General features: G+C 42.2%; 1 protein-coding gene across 1 annotated transcript in view; it reads left to right on the forward strand.

Moving 5' to 3' along the window:
• Positions 1-26,249, forward strand: part of LOC134348205 (cilia- and flagella-associated protein 44) — a 235,486-nt gene that overhangs the window by 190,685 nt on the left and 18,552 nt on the right. Inside the window, exons 30-33 of the mRNA XM_063051223.1 lie at positions 3,743-3,859; positions 4,223-4,424; positions 20,733-20,893; positions 23,952-24,086. Coding sequence (XP_062907293.1) covers positions 3,743-3,859; positions 4,223-4,424; positions 20,733-20,893; positions 23,952-24,086 — 615 coding nt within the window. The remainder of the gene's footprint in view (positions 1-3,742; positions 3,860-4,222; positions 4,425-20,732; positions 20,894-23,951; positions 24,087-26,249) is intronic.

A 26,249-nucleotide genomic window follows, 5' to 3' on the forward strand; every position in this document is an offset into this window, starting at 1 on the left:
CCCTCCAGTAAAACGTTCTGTCTCTTACTCTTCCTTCATTTGCAGTGGGAATCCATGTATAATTTACTTAACACACACACAACTTTGTATTTGGGGAACTTTTTGGTTATCCAGAAGCATCATCCTGATGGTAAAGAGTGCAGCCTCATGGTGCTGTGAACATATTGGTAAACTTGTGCAAGAATTTGACCACAAGGGTATTTACTGATTGAGTTAAAGTTTGCATATGCCCCATTTTGGATAAAATATCACTGGGGTGAAACTGTATCATGTGTTACTAATTAGTACAGTGGCATAATTTTCATATTAAGGAGAAATGAAATGTGCTCAAAGCCTCTACATTTCTATCTTCCATCAGCAGTCTGAGCTGCAGCTGTCAGAGGTCAGTGAATAGTCCACCAAAAACAATTGATGCTTCCATCTCCATTGACCAGAAGATGTAGGAGCAGAATTAGGCTATTCATCTCATTGAGTCTGTTCTGCTATCTGACCAATGCAAATTATTTTTTTTTTCCTTTCAAGCCCATTCTCCTGTCCACCTTACGAATGGAAAACCTATGAACCTCCTTTTTAATGACTTGGCATCCACAGCCATCTCTGGCAACAAATTCACCATCATCTGGCTAAAGAAATTCCTCCTTATCTCTACTGTAAAGGAATATCCTTTTATACAGAGGCTGTGCCTTCTTGTTCTGGACTTGTTCTCCCACACTGAAAACATCCTCTCCACCTCCACTCTATCCAGGCCTTTCAATATTGTGTATTGGTAAAAGATTTCTCCTCTTACCCTTCTAAATTCCAGAGAGTACAGGTCTGGATCTATTAAATGCTCCTCATAAATTAATCCTTTCATCTAACAGATCATTCTTTTAAATCAGCCTTCCAATGCCTGCATATCCTTCCTTAAATATGGGGTCTAGTACTCCAAATATGATCTGACCAATGTCTTATAAAGCCTTGGCATTACAGCCTTGTTTTTATATTCTAGTTATCAACAAATGAATGCTAACATTGCATTTTCCTTCCTGAATTTTTGAATTCTCTCCCATTTAGAAAATTGTCTATGACTTCATTCCTATTGCCAAAGAATGTGCCAAAACACTTCCCCATTCGGTATTCCATGGGCCATTTCTTTACTCATTCTATCAGCCTATCCAAGTTCTTATGCATACTCCCTATTTCATCTGCACTGCCTGTCTCTCTTCCTAGCTTTGTATAATTTGTAAATTGGGCCATAAACCATTAATTCTGTCATCCAGATAATTAATATATGATGTGGAAAGTAGTGGACCAAGCAGTCACTAGTCACAGCCAATGGCCAGATAAACTTCCTTTATTCCTACCCTTTGCTTTCTGCCATTCAGTCAATCTTCTATTCATGCTAGTACATTTCCTGTAATACCATGGACGCTTATCTTGTTTAACAGCATCAGGTGCAACACTTTCTCAAAGGCCTTCCGAAAAACCAAGTAACCAACATCCACTGACATTCTTTTGTCTATCCTGCTTGTTACTTCCTCAAATAATACAATTTTTGTTAGACATGATCTCTCCTAAAGGAAACCATGCTGACTTCTGCCTTTTTATCATGTGGTTCCAAGTATTCCAAAACCTCTAACAGACCCTCAAATCTTACCAACCACTGTAGTCAGGCTAAACACCACATTATTTCCTGACTTTTGCTGCCCTCCCTTCTTAAAGAGTGGAGTGACATTTACGATTTTCCTGTCTTCTGGGACCATTCCTTACTCTAGTGATTCTTGAAAGATCACTTTAGTGTCTCTGCAATCTCCTCAGCTACCTCATTCAGAACCATAGGATATAGTCCATCCATTTCAGGTGACTTATCCACCTTTAGAGCTTTCAAATTTCCCAATCACATTCTCCTTAGTAATAGTGACTACATTTGCTTCTGCCCCTGATTCTATTGAAGTTCTAGCACGAATTTCCTCTTCAGTTTCCTTGTTTCCACTTTCACCAAGCAAAATAATTAGTAAAAGGTAAGTAGCCAGTCCCTCCTCCAAACGACATTTTTTTCAGATCATGAATGCCTTCTCCAGCCCTCCCTGTGGCATTGCTATTCATATCATTTCACTGCCCTGTGATGCAACTGGTAGAGCTACTGCCTTTGTGTTTCAATGACCCAGGAATAATCCTGATCTCCAGTGCATCAAAGATAAGCAGGTTGGTAGGCTAAATGGCAGCTGTAAAGTTCCCCTGAGGTGCAGGCGAGTAGTAGAATCTGGAAGTAGCTCATGGAAATGTAAGGAAAATAGAATAGGATTTGTGTATATAGGATGACCCTGAGAACTAATGTGTTCCACTTTTACAGAAGTCTTAGACTGATTTTGAACATAAGTAAGAAAATACAGTAGATTCTGGTTAATTGGAACATATCAGGATGAATACAATTTGGCTCAATTAAGCATTTGCCCAACTAGATGAAGACAAACCACCATTAAATTGAGTAATAAATTATGTATTTAAGACACTATCAATACTACTACAGCACTATAAAACTGTGTATTAGATCCTAATAGTTACCGGCGGAGGAATTCATCCAGTGTACAGTGATAATGGACTACCGTCATACAATCCTTTTGACAATTGTCATCTTCATTGTCATTGTAACATTCAAGATGATTGTCGATACCTTCAAATTCTTCTTAGTTCCTAACTAATTGAAGCAATTAAATCATTTCATTTTCACACCTGGTCATCTCTGGTGTCTCCAAACCTAAATGCTTGAAACTGGAGTGACTATAACAGACCTAAGTTGCCATAGTTCTTCTTTCTCACCAACTATCAGTGACAAAAAGCCCTGCTTTTTGAACACAGCACATGGAACTTATGCTATTTAAAAAGTTTTCTCTAAGCACAGTGAAATGCCATACAGAAGTGCATGCAACTGATGTTAGTTAGAAACTTTGCTATGAGTCTCCTGTCCTTAATTAATCAGCATAGTCTCCCAAATAAACAAACAGAATTCTGGCTACTTTCTTGATTAGTTTTTGTTCTTTCAGGTTTGTTCCAAATAAGTGCTTCAATTAACTGATAGCCAAATTAATCGGAATACACTGTATACAAATATCATGGTATGGTAAAAATATTTCCCCAGTATTGTAATGAATGGCATCAAAAGTACCTAAGACTGATAAGAAAGAACAGTTACTAAAAATGGAGAGAAAAAGGAAGCTAGTTCTGGTCTGCTGCTCATAAGAATAAATAGATGTACATACAGTATATCAGACTTTTGAATTTAATAGTACTATGCGAGCTTACTCATATGTACTTACAGGCATCCAGAAATCAGGTATTCATACACCCAGCATGACCTATTATGGGTTGATGGAAGCGGAGACTCATTGTGCCAAAGGCCTGTTTCCATTGCTGTATACCTGACTCTGCACCTTTATACTCACCTTACACTGAAGACATTTCTATGAATTCACTCTTTGAACCAAACTATCAGTTACTACTCTGTTTCAGTCAACTCCTGTAAATGTTTAATGATGGAAACTTAGGCAAAGTTGAGAATGGGCTAAGTCTAGAAATGTCTGTGTTCATGAAAAACTAAAGCAAAACTTGAGATTTCAATTCTATTTGAAATTTTCAGAGTTGGCAGATGTTAGTCATGTTCCAGTCAGAGCACATTGACTGTTACTGCCATTAATCCAATGGACACTTGGAGCCTAGAGCCTAGAGCTTTGTTCAACAATGTAATTGTACCATAATTATGCAGGTAAAGGCTATAGATGGGACGGTAAAATCTGCAAAACGTGATCTAGAGGTTTTGCAAAGAGAAAAACAACAGAAATTGAATGAGCTATACGTGGTTGTCCCTCTGAAACTGCATCAGGTAAGAGAATGAATTTAAATCAATTTATAATGGAATTTCAAACTCAATGCATCTGAGATTTAATATGAAGAATGATCTAGACGGTGAAATCTCATATTTACATTTAGATATTGGCTGCATAATTTTGATATGCACAGAGAGCACACACTAATATTTATTCACTCAGCTTGTACATGTAAAGAAAATGACAGAGGCAAATACAGGATTCACTTTCATCCGAGTGCTAACGTTGTATCACACTACTTAAACACAACTGCTTACTCTTGCATAACATCTTTATTGTTGATAATTAAATAAGGTAAGAATAATCAAAACCTATGTAATTGATGAGAAAAAACAGTATCCTTTCTCTTACAATGGCAGATAGAGTATGTTGTGAATGGAGACATGCCAAATGATTTAGTCTCTGGCCTGGTCTTCACCAGTGTGGCTTTAACATTGCTGCAAAATCGGATCAAAGAACTTCACGTGGAGAGGACAGAGCAACGAGAGCTGTATAAGCAAGCACGACAGAAACACGTACAACTTCTCCAAGACAAAGCAAAGATGGAAGCTGAAATAGCAGGTAATAGCTGTATATGGCAAAAAGGTGGAAATATTGTCAGAAACCATCAGTGCAAGCTCATCAGTGGGTCTAGGAAAACGGGCACAAAGGCATGCCGAGGGTCAAAGTTAATAGTCATGCTGTATTTGAAACAGGTAGTTGTGAAAATATTGACGAATATGTTACATTTCAACATTATTTTGCCTTTTAAGGCAAATCATGTTAGGTTTATCATCATGTACACAAGCACGATGAGGTACTTGCAGCAGTATTACATGTCAATTCATGGAATATAAATTTGATTGGGAGAAGTCACAGACGCAGTAGCTTGTCATCACGCAAGGCCGTTGAGAAGATTTAAAAAGTGAGGATTTCTTTCAGTGGGAGATTGGATTGGGAGAAGTGCACAGACGCAGTAGCTCCTCATCGTGCAAGGCCACTGAGAGGATTTTAAAAGCGAGGATTTCTTTCAGTGGGAGATTGGATTGGGAGAAGTGTGCAGACATAGTAGCTCTTCATCACGCAAGGTCGCTGAGAAGGTTCCCAGATAAAAAGGAGACACTGTCTAGTGGAGCAGTCATCGAAGTAGTGTGAGTCAGAGTAGTAGGGCTTTGGCTCATCGGGACTTCGGTGTGGATGGGCCTAGGCATCAGATGCAGGATATCCAGGAGACTTCAAGCCTTCCTGATGGCCACATCTGTGCCAGGTACATCGAGCTGCAGCTTCTTGGAGACTGAGTTAGAGAACTGGAGCTGCAGATCAATGACCTTCGGCTTGTTAGGGAAAGTGAAGAGGTGGTAAACTGGAGCTACAGGGAAGTAGTCACACCAGGGCCACAGGAGACAGTTAAATGGATGGCTGTCAGAAGAGGGAAGGGAGGACATCAGACAGTGGAGAGCAACCCTGTGGCCGTCCCCCTGAACAATAAATACTCCATTTGGAGTACTGTTGGGGGATGGGGGAACAACATTCCTGGGAAAAGCAACAGTGACTGTTCCTCTGGCATTGAGTCTGGCCCTGTGGCTTAGAAGAGCAGGAAACTGAAGAGGATGGCAGTTAAAGGAGACTCTATAGTTAAGGGTACAGATAGGTGACTCTGTGGGTGCGAAAAAGAAACACGGATGGTAGTTTGCCTCCCAGGTGCCAGGGTCTGAGATGTTTCTGAATGCATCCACAATATCCGGAAAAGGGAGGGTGAGCAGCCAGAAGTCATGGTGCATATCGGTACCAAAGACATAGGAAGGGAAAAGGAGGAGGTCCTGATAAAAGAATATAGGAAGTTAGGAAGGAAGCTGAGAAGCAGGACTTAAAGGGTAGTAATCTTGAGATTGCTGCCTGTGCCACGTGACAGTGAGTATAGAAATAGAGTGAGGTGGTGGATCAATGATTTCTGGATCATTGGGACCTCTTCTGGGGCAGGTATGACCTGTATAAAAAGAACGGATTGTACTTGAATCAGAAGGGGGCCAATATCCTGGTGGGGAGGTTTGCTAATGCTATTAGGGAGGGCTTAAACTAGATTTGCATGAGGGTGGGAACCGAAGTGACGCAGAGGATGGAGCGGTTGGCACACAAGTAGAGACAGTTTGAAGGGAGTTTGTGAGGAAGGATAGGCAGAGCAAAGATGCACTCAGCCTGATGGTTTGAGATGTGTCTGTTTTAGTGCAAGGCGTATCATAGACAAGGTGGTTGAACTTAGAGCGTGGATCAATACGTGGATCTATGATGTTGTGGCCATTACAGAGACCTGAATGCTTCAGGGTCAGGAATAGCTGCTGAGTGTGCCACAAGGGATAGGGAGAGAGGCAAAAGAGGTGGGAGCATGGCATTGCTAATCAGGGGTAGTGTTGCAGCTGCAGAAAAGGAGGAAGTCATGGAGGTATTATCTATTAAGTCAGTGTGGGTGGAAGTCAGAAACAGTAACGGAACAATAACTCTACTGGGTGTGTTTTATAGACCCTCCAATAGTAACAGGGACATCAAGGAGTAGATAGGGAGGCAGATTCTGGAATGGTGCAATAATAATAGGGTTGTTGCGATGGGGGATTTTAACTTCCTAATACTGACTGGCATCTCCTTAGAACATGGGGTTTAGATGGGGTGGAGTTTGTTAGGTGTGTTCAGGAAGGTTTCCTGATGCAATATGTAGATAAGCCAACTAAGGAGAGGCTGTACTTGATCTGGTATTGGGAAATGAATCTGGTCAGGTGAGAGCATTTTGAAGATAGTGATCACAAGTCTATCTCGTTTACCATAGTGCTGGAGAAGGATAGGATCAGATAATTTGGGAATATATTTAATTAGGGTGGGGAAATAGATGTTGCAATTAGGCAAGAACTTGGGAGCAGATGTTCTCAGGGAAATGCACAGCAGAAATGAGGCAAATGTCAAAGGAATATTTGTATGGCATTCGACATGGGTATGTTCAATTGAGGTGGGGAAAGGATGGTAGGGTAAAAGAACCATGGTGTACAAAGGATGTGGAAAATCTAGTTAAGAAGAAAAGAAAAGCTTACAAAAGGTTCAAGAAACTAGGTACTGATAAAGCTCCAGAAAATTACAAGGTTGCCAGGAGGGAGTTAAGAATGAAATTAGGAGAGCTAGAAGGGGCTATGAGAAGGTCTTGGCAAGCAGGATTAAGGAAAACCCCACAAGGCATTCTACAAGAATGTGAAGAGCAAGAGGATGAGCTATGTGGAAACGTGTGTATGGAGTCAGAGGAGGTAACGGTGGTACTTAATGAATACTTTGCTTCAGTATTCACCAAGAAAAAGGACCTTGGCAATTGTAGGGATGATTTACAGTGGACTGAAATGCTTGAGCATATGGACATTAAGAAAGAGGATCTGCTGAAGCTTTTGAAAGACGAGATGGACGAGATACACCCCAGGCTACAGTGGAAGCGAGGGAGAAGATTGCTGAGCCTTTGGCAATGATTTTTGCATCATCAATAGGGATAGAAGAAGTACCAGAGGATTGGAGGGTTGCAGATGTTGTTCCCTTATTCAAGAAAGGGAGTAGAGATAACCCAGGAAATTATAGACCAGTGAGTCTTACCTCAGTGGTGGGCAAGTTGTTGGAGAAGATCCTGAGATGCAGGATTTATGAGCATTTGGAGAGACATGATCTGATTAGGGATAGTCAGCATGGCTTTGTCATGTAAACACAAAATACTCTGCAAATGCTGGGGCCAAAGCAACACTCACAAACATGCTGGAGGAACTCAGCAGGTCGGGCAGCATCCGTGGAAATGATCAGTCAATGTTTCAGGCCAGAACCCTCCGTCAGGACTGAAGAGGGAAGGGCCGGAGGCCCTATAAAGAAGGTGGGGGGAGGGTGGAAAGGAGAAGGCTAGTAGGTTCCAGGTGAAAAAACAGTAAGGGGAAACATAAAGTGGAGGCAGGGAGGGGATAGGCAGGAAAGGTGAAGAAGGAATAGGGGAAAACACAATGGGTGGTAGAAGGAGGTGGAACCATGAGGGAGGTGATAGGCAGCTGGAAGAGGGGGCAGAGTGACATAGGGATAGAGGAAGGGAGGGGGAAGGGAATTACCAGAAGTTGGAGAATTCTATGTTCATACCAAGGGGCTGGAGACTACCTAGACGGTATATGAGGTGTTGCTGCTCCAACCTGAGTTTAGCCCCATCATGGCAGTAGAGGAGGCCATGTATGGACATATCTGAATGGGAGTAGGACACAGAGTTGAAGTGGGTGGCTACTGGGAGATCCTGTCTGTTGTGGCGGATGGAGCGGAGGTGCTCGACGAAGACGTCCCCCAATCTGCGTCAAGGTTCACCGATGCAGAGGAGGCCGCACCAGGAGCACCGGATGCAATAGATGATCCCAACAGACTCACAAGTGAAGTGTTGCCTCACCTGGAAGGATTGTTTGGGGCCCTGAATGGTGGTAAGAGAAGAGGTGTAGGGACAGGTGTAGCACTTAGGCTTACAGGGATGAGTGCCGGGTGGGAGATCTGTGGGGAGGGACGTGTGGATCAGGGAGTCGCGGAGGGACCAATTCCTGCAGAAAGTGGAGTGGGTGGAGAGGAAAAGATGTGCTTAGTGGTGGGGTCCTGTTGATGGTGGCGGAAGTTACAGAGGATAATGTGCTGGATCCGGAGGCTGGTGGGGTGGTAGGTGAGGACAAGGGGAACTCTGTCCCTGTTGTGGTGATGGGAGGATGGGGTGAGGGCCGAAGTGCGGGAAATGGAGGAGATGCGGGTGAGGGCATCATTGATGTCAGCAGAAAGGAAACCATGATCCTTAAAGAAAGAGGACCTTTGAGATGTCCTGGAACAGAAAGCCTCATCCTGGGAGCAGATGCAGCAGAGACGGAAGAACTGGGAATAGGGAATGGCATTTTTGCATGTGGCAGGGTGGGAAGAGGTTTAATTGAGGTAGTTATGAGAGTCAGTGGGCTTGTAGAAGATGTCAGTGGACAGTCTGTCTCCAGAGATGGAGACCAAGAGATCGAGAAAGGAGAGAGAAGTGTCCGAGATGAACCAAGTGAATTTGAGGGCTTGGTGGAAGTTTGAAGTAAAGTCAATGAAATTGACGAGCTCAGCATGGGTGCAGGAAGCAGCACCAATGTAGTCGTCAATGTAGCGAAAGAAAAGTTGGGGAGCAGTACCAGTATAGGTTTGGAGCATAGACTGTTCCACATAACCAACGAAGAGGTCCATGCAAGTGCCCATAGCTACATCCTTGGTCTAAAGAAAGTGAGAAGAGCCAAAAGAGAAGTTGTTAAGTGTGAATACCAGTTCCGCCAACTGGAGGAGGGTAGTGGTGGTGGGGAACTGGTGAGGTCTATTGTCCAGAAAGTAGCAGAGGGCTTTGAGGCCTTCTTGGTGGGGAATGGAAGTCTATCCCCTCCCTGCTTCCCCTCCCCAACCCCTTTATCTTTCCCCTTACTGGTTTTTCACCTGGCACCTACCAGCCTTCTCCTTCCCACCCTCCCTCCACACTCTTTATAGGGCCTTTGCCCCTTCCCTCTTCAGTCCTGATGAAGGGTTCCGGCCCAAAATGTTGACTTATCATTTCCATGGATGCTGCCCGACCTGTTGAGTTCCTCCAACATGTTGTGAGTATGGCTTTGTCATGGGTAGGTCATGCCTTATGAGCCTGATTAAATTCTTTGAGGATGTAACAAAACACATTGATGAAGGTAGAGCAGTGGATGTAGTGTATATGGATTTCAGTAAGGTATTTGATAAGGTTGTCCATGTGAGGCTTATTCAGAAAGTAAAGAGGCATGGGATCCAGGGAGACCTTACTTTGTGGATCCAGAATTGCCTTGCCCACAACAGGCAAAGGGTGGTTGTAGATGATTTGTATTCCGCATGGAGATCGGTGACTTCAGGGATTTGTTCTGGGGACCCTCCTCTTTGTGATTTCTATAAATGACCTGGATGAAGAAGTAGAAGGGTGGGTTAGTAAGTTTTCTGATGGCACAAAGGTTGGGTGTGTTATGGATATTGTGGAGGGCTATTAGAGGTTACAGTGGGACATTAACAGGATGCAGAAATGGGCTGAGAAGTGGCAGATGGAGTTCAACCCAGGTAAGTGTGAAGTGGTGTATTTTGGTAGGTCGAATTTGAAGACAGAATATAGTATTAATGGCAAGACTCTTGGCAGTGTGGAGGATCAAAGAGATCTTGATGCGGGGATTGAGTTCCAGAGCTGTGAGATAATGTTACGGCTATGCAAGACCTTGGTCAGACCCCACTTAGAGAACTGTGTTCAGTTCTGGTCACCTCACTACAGGAAGGATGTGGAAAGAGTGCAGAGGAGATTTACAAGGATGTTGCCTGGATTAGAGAGTGTGCCTTATGAGAATAGGTTGAGTGAACTTGGCCTTTTCTCCTTGGAACAATGGGGGATGAGAGGTGAATTGGTAGAGATGTTTGAGATGATGAGAGGCATTGATTGTATGGATAGCCAGAGGCTTTCTCCCAGGGCTGAAATGGCTAACAGGAGGGGGCATAGTTTTAAGGTGTTTGGAAGCAGGTACAGAGGGGATGTCAGGGGTAAGTTTTTCACACAGAGAGTGGTGGGTGCGTAGAATGTACTGCTGGTGACAGTGGTAGAGGCGGATACAATAGAGTCTTTTAAGAGCCTCTTAGATAGATACATGGAGCTTAGAAAAATAGAGGGCTATGTGCTAGGGAAATTCTAGACAGTCTCTAGAGTAGGTTACATGGTCGACACAACATTGTGGGCTAAAGGGCCTGTAATGTGCTGTAGATTTCTATGTTCTATGTTGATACATAAATTCTATATGATAGTGAAGTGTGAGCATGTGGCCAAGTGGTTAAGGCATTCGACTAGCGATCTGAAGGTCATGAGTTCGAGCCCAGCCAAGGCAGCGTGTTGTGTCCTTGAGCAAGGCACTTAACCACACAGTGCTCTGCGACGACACTGGTGCCAAGCTGTATCGGCTCTTTCCCTTCCCTTGGACAACATCGGTGTCGTGGAGAGGGAAGACTTGCAGCATGGACAACTGCTGGTCTTCCATACAACCTTACCCAGGCCCGCGCCCTAGAGAGTGAAGACTTTCCAGGTGCAGATCCATGGTCTTGCAAGACTAATGGATGCCTTTAATTTAATTAATTTTACATGATAGTGAAGAGTATAAAAAAGACTAAGTAAAAATAAGACATTACTACAAAAGGAAGACACAATCAGAACCAAGTCCATTGCTGAGGTAGGGATAAGGGAGTGCTAGTCAGTGCAAGAACTTGATGGTTGTAGGAGTAGCTGTTCTTGAGCCTACAGGTGTGGGACTTCAGGCTTCCATATCTCCTGCCTGAAGTTAGCATTGAGAAGAGGGCATGGCCCAGATGATGGGAATATTTGGTCATAGATGCCCCTTTCTTGAGGCAGTGCCTCCTGTAGATGGAGTCAATGGTAGACTGGGTTGTGTACACCACTCTGCAGCTTCTTACATTGCCCTACCAGGCCATGGTGCAGCCAGTCAGGATACTTCTAACAGTGCATCTGTACAGGTTTGTTAGAGTATTTGGTGTCATGCTAGATCTCCTTAACTTTCTAAGAAAGCAGACACTGATTCAATTAGTGTCATTGCAAGCAATTTGAAGTTAGAGTAAGGTTTTGATTTACCGTTTTATTACTGAAAATAGTCAAGTAAAAAATCCTGATTGATTTTTTAAAAATTGTTTTCCTTCATTCATTTTCTTCTGTTGTCATTGGATGTGCTGGATTGAGTACAGAGATGGTCAGTTACAAGACAAAGTTATAAATAGGATATTGTCTTTTTGAGAAGGTCCTTGGGTTTGAGAATGACTTGCTTCCCCTTCAGTATGTGGATTCTGAAGCAACTGATAAGGTCAATGTAGGAACTTCAGACTCTTCCACAGATGGGGCAGGAAGTGCCTGATGGATTGGGTATAGGATAGTTTATATGGTGATGCACAGTCCTTCTGCCATTTGTACTGGACTTCTGTGTGCCTTGAAGATGAAGTTCCCTTCTTCTCTACTTTAAGCACTTATTGGCCAGGAACCAGTGAGGATGTCACATTTTCCAGAGGCTTTGAGAATATCACTTCCTCTGCCAGCATGATAGACTGCCCCCTTGACAGAAGAATAGAAGTTTCAAAGGTCTGGTATTGGGCATATGGATACTGAGGCTTCCTCAATATAGTGACTGTATGTAACTAGGACCTCAATACTAGGGATGTTGACCTGGGAGATGATACTGACACTGGTCTGCTAATCGTTCCAGTGGATTAGGGAGAATTTGTTGGGGACAACAATTAAGATATCTTTCCAGTACTTTGCAATGCCCATAATAGTAATGAAATGTTTAAGGCTTAGCAGCATATGGAAAGAAAGAGATCACTGATGCACAGGTAGACAATGTGTTGTGTGCTAGGTTTGAGGCATGGATATTCAAGCAGCCATTTACTCAGTCAGTCAAGATCTATGCATGTGCATTGAAAGCTGTGGTGGATTTCAAGTCCACCTGTACAAATAGCTAGCTTCACAAATGTGAGGAGAGGTTCATGTTAACCAATGCCTTGCCATGAACTTTATCGACAGAAGGATGCAATTTTACGGTGGGGTCATGTTAGTAGAGAACCTATGTACTGTGGATGCTGAGTGTAGGGCCAGTCACTTTGCAATTCAAGTTGATGATGCACAAATAAGGGCATCATCTACCTGCTGAAGCTTACCTTCTGCGTGACTGCTTCTAGAGCGTAGGTGGTGTGAGTGGAACTGTTTCCACTAGTTCTGCAAATTAGCTTCAATTCTGTGGGAAACTTGTTAGAGTTGCAGTCAAACCTGCTTGCTCTAGAGTTGCTGCTTGTTATGATCATTGTACAAACATCTAATGAAGACAGATTTCTGCAGGCAGCTGAATTTGTGGTCATTCCCATCTGAGAGAGTCAAAAGCTGTGCATTTCGTGGTTGGTGATACTTTCTTCACTACTCTTGGAGTTGTCACGCAGCGAGGATCATGCCTCAGGAATGGGGAGAATCCACATTGCAATGTGAGGCATCTCTTTGGTCACTGGGAGAAGTAGTTGAAGACAAGCTTGATGAAGATGTGTTATAAAGTCAGTTGTGCAGTGCTATTTGTATTTATCCATAGGCTGTGTGTGAAAGTTGTCATCTGATTATTCCAACTCTCTTGACATGGGCTTGCACACAAGTCCCATTCTAAACCTACCAGAGTCTGCTGAGCTAAATGTGATCCCTGTTCTGAATTTCCAGAGGATTTTATGTGCTTTCTACCTTAAGTCAAGGGACTGGATTGACATGGCGCATTGGTAACTTAGCACTTGGAATTCTAAAGATGTAGCATGGTAAGGAGGAATCTAACTGCATGAGCATGGAGCAAGTGGAATGAGAATCTCAGGTGAACCTCTGTGTTCTGGGGCAACCCCTGACATCATATCTACAGAGGACCATTCTTTGTCACGACCACTGTCATCCTCTAATTCCTTGGGTTACTATGGGTAGGAGCCTGCAAAGCTTGCAGCAGATAACAAAAGAGAAAGATCACAATGAGCAACATACTTCAGATCTATCTAGGCACTTGAATCACACATTGAGAATCTTGATAATTGATTGGAATTACAACTTGGACAGCAGCTGAGAAGACAGAATGACCAGAAGTACAAGTTGTCACTGCTGGTCATGTTATCTTCACAACTGCAGTCCAAGGAAGGAAGTGATCCTTATTGCACAGGAGCTAACCTCTGTGGAAATACAGAAGTATGGTGGGTAATTGGACTCCCTGCAGATGAAACAGTCACTCTTGCTTTATGTAACCATAGATGGATGTTGAGTACATGGATTTTAGTATGGCACTTTACAAGGTTCCCCATGTAGGCTCATTCTGTAAGTCAGGAGGCATGGGATCCAGGGAGACCTGGCTGAGATTCAGAATTGCCTTGCCCACAGAAGGCTGAGAGTGGTAGTAGATGGAGCATATTCTTCCTGAAGGCAAGTTGATAGGGTGGCTAAGAAGGCGTATGTTGTGTTGGCCTTCATTAGTTGGGGATTGAGTTCAAGGGCTGTGAAGTAATTTTGCAGCTCTATAAAAACTCTGGTTTTTATACTTGGAATATTGGGTTCAGTTCTCGTCGCCTCATTATGGGAAGGTTGTGGAAGCTTTAGAGACAGTGCAGAGGAGATTTACCAGGATGGTGCCTGGATTAGAAAGCATGTCTTATGAGGATAGATTGAGTGAGCTAGGGCTTTTCTCTTTGGAGAGGAGGAGAAGGAGGGGTGACTTGATGGGGATGTATAAGATAATAAGAGGCATAGATCAAGTGGACAGCTAGGAACATTTTTCCAGGGTGGAAATGGTTAATACGCGAGGGCATGACTTAAAGGTGATTGGAGGAAAGTATGAGGGAAATGTCAGAGGCAGTTTTTTTTATACAGAGTGGTAGATGCATGGAGTGTGCTACCAGAGGTGGTGGTAGAAGCAGGCACATTAGGGATATTTAAAAGACCCTGAGTGAAAGGAAACACATGGTGAAAGGAAAATGGAGGGTTATGTGGAGTGGGCCGAAAGGCCTGTACTTTGCCGTACTGTTCTATGTTCTACACCATCTACCATGAGGATGGTCTACATAAAGTGTAAGCTGTGCTTATATGTGATTACAGAGCTGATTAATTTACCCAAGTAGTGTGCTGAACCTATCCATCTATGAAGCCTTGGCATTCTCCGTGTGGATAAATTACATGTATAAACGCATGAACAGTTCATTGAAAAACTTACAATCTACATTCACATGAAGTTAATGTCACTTGTATAGTTGAATGTGCTTCTCCTTCATTATAACACATACTGTTTCACCGAAAGCTATTATTCAGATTGCAACAGCACATGCTGGGTAATTGAATTTCTCTACCTGTCGCACTACTTGCCACTGTTTTCTTTCTCCAGTACAGTACTTCAATCACCGCAGCAACAAACATTTAAATCAGGCCCATCAGTCAATGCAATTTTATTCATCTTGATTTATTCCAATCATCTGGAAAATGTATGTGTTGTCACTCTTTTTTAACTGCATTAATTTCCCAACAGGTTAACTAATCAGTAATATTCCAGTTTCTCACTTACACATTTTTTAATTTTAAAGTTGTACATGACACATTCTCTTATTAAAAACATTACAAATGAAGAGTTTGTACAATGTTTCCAGCTGCAGTCCTTAACTTTAAAATGCTGACATGGAAACCATTTGTCCTTAAGGACTTTTCTTCTCTGCTGTTGTATTTACCTCATTTCTGTTACTTTATATTACTTATCCAGTTCCATTCCTGATTAATAAAATCTCCGTAGGAAAAGTGATCTATCCATTGGTGACTAAGTGATATCCATTTTACCTTTCACAGTAAACACAGGGCCCTTAGTATAATTAACATTCCCACCTATCCATCCAGCATCCTCTTTAACTTTCTACCATCAGGCAGGAGACTACAATGTATAAGAACAAGAACGGTCAGGATGAGAAACAGTTTCTTCCCCCAAGCCATTAGGCTTCTGAACTCTCTGCTGCATTGTATTAGAAGTGTCACTGGTTTATCTGTTTTGTACCTTACAATACTTAATATATTTATGTGTGATTCATCTGTGGATTTTATCCTTACATTTATAAGTTATCGTGTGTTATGTGTACTACTGTGCTACTGTCCCAGGTGTGGAGAAACGTCTTGTTTCTACATACATTATATGGTTGTGTACGTTATATACATATATATATTTAAATGACAATAAACTTCACTTGATTTGAAATACCGATAATTATACAACCAATTTTTTGAGGAGTCTAGATTGCTCCTAACTATATAACTGTAAAATGAATTTGACATCCATTTAATATGGAGTCATAGAGTACTAGATTAGATTAGATTATGAGAACACTCAGTCCTCTTTTATTGTCATTTAGAAATGCATACATGCATTAAGAAATGATACAATGTTTCTCCGGAGTGATATCACAGAAAACAGGACAGACCAAAGACTAACACTGACAGAACCACATAATTATAACATATAGTTACAGCACTGCAAAGCAATGCTTGATGAAGAACAGACCATGGGCATAGTAAAAAAAAAGTCTCAACGTCCCGAGTCGATCGACTCCCGATTCCCTGATAGCAGGCGGCAAAAGGGAGAAACTCCCTGCCATAAACCTCCAGGCACTGTCAACTTGCCAATACCTTGGAAGCAGCCGACACTGAGTCCATCTGTCCGAAAACTTCAAGCTTCCGACCAGCCTCTCCGATACAGCCTCCCAAGCACCATCCTCTGCCGAGCACCTTTGACCTCTCCTTGGCCGTTGAAACACGCAAAGCCGAGGATTTCGGAGCCTTCAGCTCTGGAGATTCCGGTTACCACACAGTAGCAGCGGCAGCGAAGCGGGCATTTCAGAAGTTTTCCAGATGTTCCTCCATGCTCTCACGTCTAACTCCATCAAATCAGAATTGTGCACGGTCCCGTACTTGACAGATAACAGATATCATCACCAAAGTGGCACAGAAACAGGCCCTTCAGCCCATCTAGTCCCATCTACCTGCACCTGGACCATATCCTTCCAAACCCCACCCCCCCAATCCGTGACTTATTCAAACTTCTCGTAAACGTTACAATTGAATCCGCATCTCCCACTTCTGGTAGCAGCTTGTACCACCCTCTGAGTGAAGAAGCTCTCCCTCAGGTTTCTCTTAAATATTTCACCTTTCACTCTCAACCTGTAACCTCTATCTCTAATCTCACCCAATGTGAAGGGGAAAAAAGAGCCCACATGCATTCACCCCATCTATACCCCTCATAATCTTGTATATCTCTGTAAGATTTCCCTGCATTCTACTACACTCCAGGGAATAAAGTACTAACCTATTTAACCTGTCCTTTTTGCCAAAATGTTAAGCATTGCATGCAGCAAGCACTACAACTGAGTAGTATGATTAAAGTTTTTACTGAGTCATGTTAGTAATGGTGCATGTTGGAAAAGCTTGCAGTGTGGGAGGAATGAATTGGGCCCGGCAAGATGAAAGGCAGACACACTGGAAAGCCCATGCCTAAAAGAGAGTGCCTGCCACACGTGGGAGACGCGTCAATTCACTGCACGGTTCATCGGCTGCATGCCCACTCACCACATTCTTGCAATTGATCTGCTATGGTACACCAGCCATATACTTGTTCATTTTCAAACTTATTGATATATTTCCTGTGGGTAGGTGATCAGGTGTATACAATAAATTCAGTCTCACCATCTTCAACATATATTCCCCAACTCCTGTACTCAATTCCCTGATTATGAAAGCTAATGTGCTAAAAGCTCTCCTAACTACCCTATCTCCCCATAACGCCACTTTCAAGGAATTATGGATCTGTATTCCCAGGTCCCTTTGTTCTCAGGCACAACCCAGAGCCTTACCATTTACTGTGCAAGACTTACCCTAATTTGTCCTCCCAAACTGTAACACTTCACACTTGGTGCATTAAGTTTCATCTACCAGTTTTCATCCATTTTCCCTGCAAACTAATTGCTCCTATTCTCACTCTAGCCATCCTCAGTTTTTCACATATGTATAGAATGCCTTGGGGATTTCCTTAATCCTACTTGTCATGGCGAAGGGATTCATGAACTCCTTTAGAAATCCCTTCTGTAATTAAAGATTAGCTTTATTTGTCACATGTACAATGAAATATACAGTGAAAAGTGTTGTTTGTATCTAATCAAATCAGCGAGGATTGTGCCACTCCCCGAAGGAACATAGCATTTAGCACTCTTACGAGATGCTGAAAAGAGAATTTGTGTTACACTGTACCTATCTGTCCAGGACCTGGGCAGCACTGTGGCATAGCTAGCAGAGCTGCTGTCTCACAGCTTCACTGACCTAGGAACAATCCTGACCTCGGGTAAGCAGGAGTAAACTTGGTGAGCACTATGTTACTCTATAACCTGTATGCTGTCTGTGCAGAGCTTTCACTATCTCCCATGTTCCAGAAGTGTCGAGGTCGGTGGGTTAACTGGTCACTGTGAATTGCCCCTGAGTAGTAGGGAACTGATGGGAATGTGGACAGAACAAGATGGGTCAAATGTGAAAACGGGTGCTTCTTAAACAGCATAAACTTTTTGGTCTGAGCAGCCTGCTTCTGTGTTGTATCTCTCTCTCTCTTTCAACTGGCATAGATACAATGGGTTAAATGATCTCCTTCTGGTTCATAAGTTTGCTATGATTCTCATTGAGTCAGTGGAGGAACAAATTGGTCAATTTAAAGAGGCAATACAAACGATAAATCAACTACATGGATGAATAAAGATGTACATAAAAATTATTGAAGAAAAGACAGCTGTACAAGGAAAACAGAAAAAATAGTAATGATGTTAACCATAGGGCATATGAATATATGAGAGCTATAGTCAAGAGGGAAATTCAGATTGCCAAAAGGCAGCTTGAGAAGGATATTGCTGATAATGCTAAGATTGACCCCAAGAGTTTAGTAGTTAAAGAAAAGTCAAGGCGGGAGTTAAGTGTACTAGGACTAATAGTGGGGTGTTAAGTTATGCAGAGAAGGAAATAACTGTTACTCTTAACTCATATTTTGCTAAAGTATTCACCTGTGAAGCAATATGCCAGTAAGTGTAAAGAAAAATAAGGTTGTTTTAAGTGACTTAGAGATCTTAGAAAGTGAGGACCTGCTTCAGCTGAAAAGGCTGAAAGTTAACAAATCTCCCGAGCCAGACGACATTTATCCAAAGGTACTTAAAGGGGTCTGTGATTTTATATGTATTTTACTAACATGTATTTTTCAAAAGTCATTGGAGACTAGTGAGATCCGCAAGGACGGAGGTGGGTTAATGCTGTCCTGGTATATAAGAAGGGTGACCGCACTGACCCTGGTAACTATAGACCAGTAAGCTTAACCTGTATTGTAGGTAAAATAATGGAAGCAGTAACAAAGAATGAGATGCCACAGCAGCTGATAAGGACAAGCATGTTAGCAGAAAGCCAGCATGGGTTCAGAAAGGGGAAATCATGGTTTACATAGCTGGAGTTCTATGAAGGGGCAACTAAAATTTATGATAATAATAGAACGTTTGATTTCATTTACTTGGACTTTTGGAAGGCTTTTGACAAGTTATCTCTCGAGAAGTTAATAAACAAATTGCAGGAGGTAGTGATTCAGGGTAAGGTGTGTGAGTGGGTGCAGAATTGGCTCAAAAACAGAAAACCGAGTTATTGTGAGAAGATCATTTTCACACCAAGAAGATGTTAAAAGTGGGGTTCCACAGGGATCAGTTTTAGGGTCATTGCTATTTTTAATTTACATTAATGATTTGGATAAGCACATAGCAAATAAACTAGTAAAGTTGGCCGATAACATTCAGGCAGCAGAATCAATACAGTTAGATCTAAATAAAATCCGGATGTGGGCAGATAAATGACAGATGAAATTTAATGTAAGTGAATGTAAAATGTTATATATAGGAAGTAGAAATATTAGATATAAATATACAATAGGGGGTCTTCAGTTAGAAAGTGCACTGTATGAGAAGATTTTGGGCATCCTGGTAGACTCTTCACTATCAACATCTGGACAATGCACAGAAGCAACGAGGAAGGCCAAAAGAATGTTGGGCTATATAATGCGCTCAGTGGAGTTCAAGACTAAAGACCTTCTCATTAAGCTGTATAATGTGCTTGTGAGGCCACACCTTGAATACTGTGTGTACAATTTTGGGCTCCATATTGTGTGAAGGATGTGAAGGCACTGGAGAGAGTCCAGAAAAGGGTGACTGGACTCATCCCAGGTGTACAGGGTATGAGCTATGAAGAAAGATTGAAAAAAATTAAATCTTTTTAGCCTAAGTAGATGGAGAATGAGAGGAGATGTGATAGAAGTGTTCATAATTATTAAGGGTATAAGTAAGATGGATGCCAGCTGCTACTTTAAAATTAATCCAACATCAAGGACAGGGGACCATAAGTGGAGACTGGTTAAAGGGAGATTTCAGACTAACATTAGGAAGCATTTCTTTACACAATGAGTTGTGGATACATGGAACAAATTGCGTAGTTTTATAGATAGATACTTTCAAATCTAAACTGGATAGTTATTTCAACACACTATGTGAATAGGAATTTGCCAAGCTTTGTTGTGCTGAAAGGGCTGTTCTAGTCAAAAACTTTCTAATGTTCTCAGCCTCTTTTATAATTAAGGCAATTTAATCCCTAATCAGTAAACCTACACCTCTAACACTACTTTTTTTTCATTTCCCTTGATTTTTATAACTTGATATATTTAACTGTTCTTTCCTGGTACCCTTGTGGCAACTTTTACTCAGTGATTACCACAACATATCCTCACACACCTGATTGTGCTAGGAGCTTACTAACCCGATTCACTAACTTCGAGTTTACATACCTGCGTTCCAAAGGTGTCTTTCTTTCTCATAATTAGTCTTTCTCCACTTGTCTGACTCCACAGCTTCACTCGAGTTCTTGCTGCCAGTCCAACTTCCTCGTGCTCCACATTACACCTGGTGGCCACCTCTCTGCCAATTTAGTTTAAACCTTCACAAACCACTCACAGCTAGAACATCAGCTCCAATATTGTTGACATGCAACCTGTCCAAAAGGAACTACACACCCCTTTTCCTCCAAGTTGGTCCCAATGCTCCAAGAATTTGAGCACTCACTCCTATACCAGCCACTCCTATACCAGTTTGATTAACTAGTTACTTCTATTCTTACTAATTTTTGCCATTGGGAATAATCCAGACATTATCACCTTTTGATCCTGCCTTTTAATTTCTTCCCTGCAATTCTGTCACTAATAGAGTTGGAAGAGAAATGCTATCAAGAAATGGTTCGGAAGTTTGGCCGTGTGGTTGATCTGGAAGCATTGCAAACAGTCTCCGTGAACTTGACCTTGGAAGAACTTAAAGAGAAGATTGATGTCAATAACACTAAATTCCACAGAAAGATAAAACAAAGAGAGGTAAGTAACTTCACAGTGTGTGGGTGGTACCAACTGAAATAAACGAGTAAGGAAAGTGACTAGATATTTGGTAATAAATAGCTCAGCATATTTGACACATCGATCTCCAAACTGTGCACCCTGTCCTTCACTAACCTCTCAATCTCTGGAAAGGCCTCTTGATAACTTTGTAGGTGCCTTTTTCAAATTCTGTCTGATTTGAAAAGTGGTTTGAGATGCTTTAAATGTTAAACACATTGCAGAAGTGCAGGTTTATCTACCAGGGCACAGAAAATTGTACAGGTACAGGGTGCCTTTTCAGTGCATAAAGTTGTAAATTGGCTTCACATTGTCTTAAGAAATAGGAACCCATTGTGAAGCGTGAATCAGGCCAGAGTTTCAGACCTGTGCTGTAATGTTGAACTAATGGCTGAGTGTATAGCTGGGCCATAGTGTTTCATTTTTAGATTTAAATTTGGGTTAGATTAGGGTCAAATACACCAAGGTGCAGTAAAATTACTTGTTTGCAGGAGCTCATAGGGTAAACAATATACATGGTAACAATAAATATAGACGACTAATATAATGTGTGCAAAGACCATAGTGCAAACTGAAATGTTAAAGTGACAATAACAGAATAACTGAGAGAAGTAGAATTAAGAGGAATCACGATCTAGTAAAGTATTTACACATTTTGAGTATGTATTGCTTTGTTCCCTAGGAGGTACATGAAGGCAGTCACTACTGCACACATTCATATGGTAATTGGTATCAGCACTCCAGCACTTAAAGAGTAGCCACACCACTGCTGGTTGTGTATATACAGCTTTCTGTGGAAGTGCTTGGAACACGAGCAATGACCTTCTTGTCCTTGAGGATGGTGTTTTGAGGAAAACCCCCTAGATCAGAAGTGGTTGTAGGTACCAGCAGCAGTCACTTCCAGTGATGATTCTCCTTTGCTTGGGAGCAACAAAAAAAAAGACATTTTCATTTGATTTGTCAGTGTTGGTGTCAAGGTCACTTCCTCTGCCTGTTAGCCCTTCCTCTTTAATTTCCACTGCTTCCTGCCCGGGGACCTGTGGAAAGAGCTGTGCTCCCCTGATGATGCAGCAGAGGGCGGCAAAATATCTAGGCATTTTTCAAGAGCACTACAGACATTCCCAGCATGACCTGAATTTCCACACCAAGGATTCCAGTAGCCTCAGATTGACACTGGCCAGCATTGTCGTGATGTGCTTACAAAATGATCCTGAACAGTTCTCAGGCAGTGATATTGAACGAATCACAAACAAAAGAAGATCTGCAGCTGCTGGAAATCCAGAGCAACACAGACAAAATTCTGGAGGAACTCAGCAGGCCAGGCAGCATCTATGGAAAAAAGTACAGTCGATGTTTTGGGCCAAGGCCCTTCGGAAGGACTGAGGAAAAAAAGATGAGGAGTAGATTTAAAAGATGAAGAGGGGAGGGAGAAACACAAGGTGATAGGAGAAACCAATAGCGGGAGGGGTGAAGTAAAGAACTGGGAAGTTGACTGGTGAAAGAGATACAGGGCTGGAGAAGGGGAATCTGATAGGAGAGGACAGAAGGCCGTGGAAGAAAGAAAAGGGGGAGGAGCACCAGAGGGAGGAGGTGAGCAGGCAAGGAGATAAGGTGAGAGACGGTAAAGGGGATGGGGAATGGTGAAGGGGTGGGGGCATTACCAGAAGTTCGAGAAATCGATGTTCATGCCATCAGGTTGGAGGCTACCCAGACGGATTACAAGGTGTTGTTCCTCCAACTGAGTGTGACCTCATCATGACAGTGGAGGAGGCCATGGATTGACATATCAGAATGGGAATGGGCAGTGGAATTAAAATAAGTGGCCACTTCTTCTGGCAGTAGGTGCTCGGTGAAATAGTCGCCCAATTTACATCAGGACTCATTGATATACAGGTGGCCACACTGGGAGCCCTGGACACAGTAGATGGTCCCAACAGACTCACATGTGAAGTTTTGCCCCAACTGGAAGGACTCTTCGGGGCCCTGAATGGTAGTGAGGGAGGAGGTGTAGGGGCAGGTGTAGCACTTGTTCCGCATGCTAGGAGGGATATCAGTGGAGAGGAACGAATGGACAAAAGAGTTGCATAGGGAGCGATCCCTGCAGACTGCAGAAAGTGGGGGAGAGGGAAAGATGTGCTTGGTGGTGGGATCCCATTGGTGATTGAAGGACTGACCAATAGCACCTTAGTCCTCCTCCTAACAGAAGGATGGAGCTTTCCAAGACATTGGAAAAATGTGTAGAGGTGGTAGGTTTGCATTTGAGTCTGAGCTAGCCAAAGGAAAGGTTTTCTTTAAGTTTTTGCACTCTCCACTGCTCCTAACAAAATATATCTGTCTTTGTTTCTCAATCAAAGGACGGCAGAGAACACTTCCCTGTTTTCCCTTCCACCTTATACTCATAGGCTCTACAGTTACAGCGAGATGGGAAGAAGGGTAACTAAGAAATAACTTGTGGGCAGTAGCAAAAAGCTTTTGGGAGGGGGCAATGTAGGGAGGATGGTTCTTTTAAGAACCAGTTTTACTCATTTCTTTAGAATGAAAATACATTGGCTCCCCGGGTTATGAATTTTGCTCTATATTCCAGCATCTGCACTCTTGTTTATCTCCTATGAATGATCCTATCAATTTCATTACAAATCTCCCATATATTTTAAAGCATTTTTCACCTAAGTATATATTAAAACGTGGCTTTGTATGGCTGGACATGTTGTATTTTGCTTTAGTTTAATCTTGGATAGTGTTAAGGTGAATATTCAAAAGTTAAAGAACTATAGCAGTGTATGCAGTGTGATGCAATACAAGTTACTACAGAAAATAAATGTTTCTGACTTGTGGAAAAACTGGCAGTTCTCAGTAACAGAACTCTAGTGTGATACAGGGACTACAGATCGAATACTAAGTGAAAAGTTAAATATTAACTTTTTAATATTTCAGGACTATGCATTTAAAAAAGTACTTTTACCACCAGATCTTCCTGAACAATTAGAAAACACTAATCACTACAGTAAAGACATTTTTGTTAACTTTTGACTCCATACAGGTTAAAAGAGCAGAGTTGCAAGATGAGCTGATCAGTTACATCAGACAGTATACATGTAGACTGGATCAGTTGAATATGATGCTGACTGAAAAGGAGAAGATTGAAGCACAGTTAAATAGCCAACAGAAGAAAATGGTAATGTTATTAGATCATATCTTGCATTCAGATTCTGTATATTTTACAACTTTAAAAATAATGAGCTAAAGAGTTTGTTTGCTACAAAATTTGGCTCCTTTTGTTCACATACACTTGCCAGATATTGTGATAATTTGGTGAGTCTCTGGACTGGTTTCATTACAATCTCTCACTGAAGCTCAGAGACAAATCATAGGAAATGGGTCAAGGACAGATTACTGGGCTTTCCACGGGTGATGCATGTGCTGCAGGAATCCACACACTATGGTATAACGTTAGCAATCTGAGGGAGAAATACTGATCAAGGCGTCTGGGAGAACCGGAAGTAGTGCCATGGGGTCTTTGACTTACCTCTGCCTCAAATGGTTCCATTCTATTTAGCCATCAGTAGCCATTAGGTGAAAGCATAAATTATTTTAAAAACTGTTTAAAAATAAATTTATTTAAAATGCATTTCCTTTTCAGTGGGCTTGAGATCATGCGAATATTGCTTGTGGTGAGTAAGCACGAGATTTAAAAAGGGCAGAGGCTGTCAGGACTTTCCAGCTTGAGATTGTTGGATAATTAGGCACTTGGCAAGGGCTAATAAAAAGAAGTTAGGTTTAAGCAGAGTGGCCATTGTGAGAGTAGGCCAAGATTAGAGAGGGGAGCTTGATGTTTTGGTGGGGAGAGCTGGAGGCTAAGGTATGTTTCCAGTAAGATTCTTTCTTTCTTGTTGCAGAAGTAAAGCAGTGGGTATGCCAGGCAGGATAGTGGAATGGTCCTCCTTCCTGATGTGAGAAGACAGGAAGACCTCCAGTGTCCCTGGTGTCTACACCTGCATGAAGTGCATCAAGCTGCAGGTTCTTACAGGCAATATTAGTGAACTGGAGCTGCAGCTGGATGAACTCAGAATCATTTGGGAGGTTGAAGGGTTGATTGACAGGAGATACAGAGAGCTGGTTACACCTAAGGTGCAGGACACAGGTAACTGAGAGGGAAATGGGGTAAGCACCAAACTGCAGGGTACTCCTGTGACTGTTTCCATCAATAACAACTATACTACTTTGGATGGATCTCACACTGGAGCTCAGAAGGGAAGAGGGGAAGAAGAGGAGGGAGGTGGTGGTAGGGGATTCAATAGCTAGGGGAGCAGACAGAAGATTTTGTGAATGTGACAGAGACTCCTGGATCATATGTTGCCTCCCTGTTACCAGGGTCGGGGATGCTGCAGGGCTCACAGCATTCTTAAGAGGGAGGGTGAGTAGCTCAAAGTCATGGTACATATTGGTATCAACGACATAGGTATGAAAAGGGATGATGACCTGAAGAGAGAATATAGGTAGGAAGCTGAAAAGGGTATAAATCTCTGGATGCTGTCTTTGCCATATGCCACTGAAGGTAAGAATGGGATGATTTGACAGATGGGTGTGTGGCTGGTAAATTGGTGCAGGGAGCAGGGTTTCAGATTTCTGGATCATTGGGGAAGGTGTGACCTGGTCAGGTGACAGATCTTGGTCAGTGACGTTTTTAGACACGTTGATCACATTTACCATAGCCTTGGAGAGGGATGGAGTGACAGTACGGGGAAGTAATTGAGGGACGGTAAATTATCATACTATTAGACAGGAACTTAATTTGGGAACAGATGTACTCAGGAAAATGCTGGAGGGAAATGTGAATATTGTTTAGGGAGCACTTGCATGGGGTTCTGGATAGGTTTGCTCCACTGAGGCAGGGAAAGGATAACAAGGTGAAGGAACCATGGTTGACAAGCGTTATGGAACATCTAGTCAAGAGGAAGAAAGAAACTTGCTTAAGGTTTAGGAAGCAAGGATCAGACGGGGATCTTGGGAGTTACAAGGTAGCCAGGAAAGAGCTTAAGAATGGATTTAGGAGAGAGTTAGAAGGGGATAAGAGAATGTCTTGGAGAGTAGGTTTAAGGAAAACCCCAAGGTATTCTGCACTTACATGAAGTTCAGGAGGATAACTAGAATGAGGATAGGATCAATCAAGGATAAAAGAAGAAACATGTGCCTAGAGTTAGAAGATGTAGGAGAGGACTTAATGAATACTGGTTTTCATTGAGAGGGACCTTGACAAATGCTAGATTATTGTAGGACAGGCTGATATGCTGGAAAATATCATTATTAAAAAAAGAGGATGTGCTAAACTTTTGAAAAA

Source organism: Mobula hypostoma, chromosome 6, assembly GCF_963921235.1.
Source record: "Mobula hypostoma chromosome 6, sMobHyp1.1, whole genome shotgun sequence".
Taxonomy (NCBI): Eukaryota; Metazoa; Chordata; class Chondrichthyes; order Myliobatiformes; family Myliobatidae; genus Mobula; species Mobula hypostoma.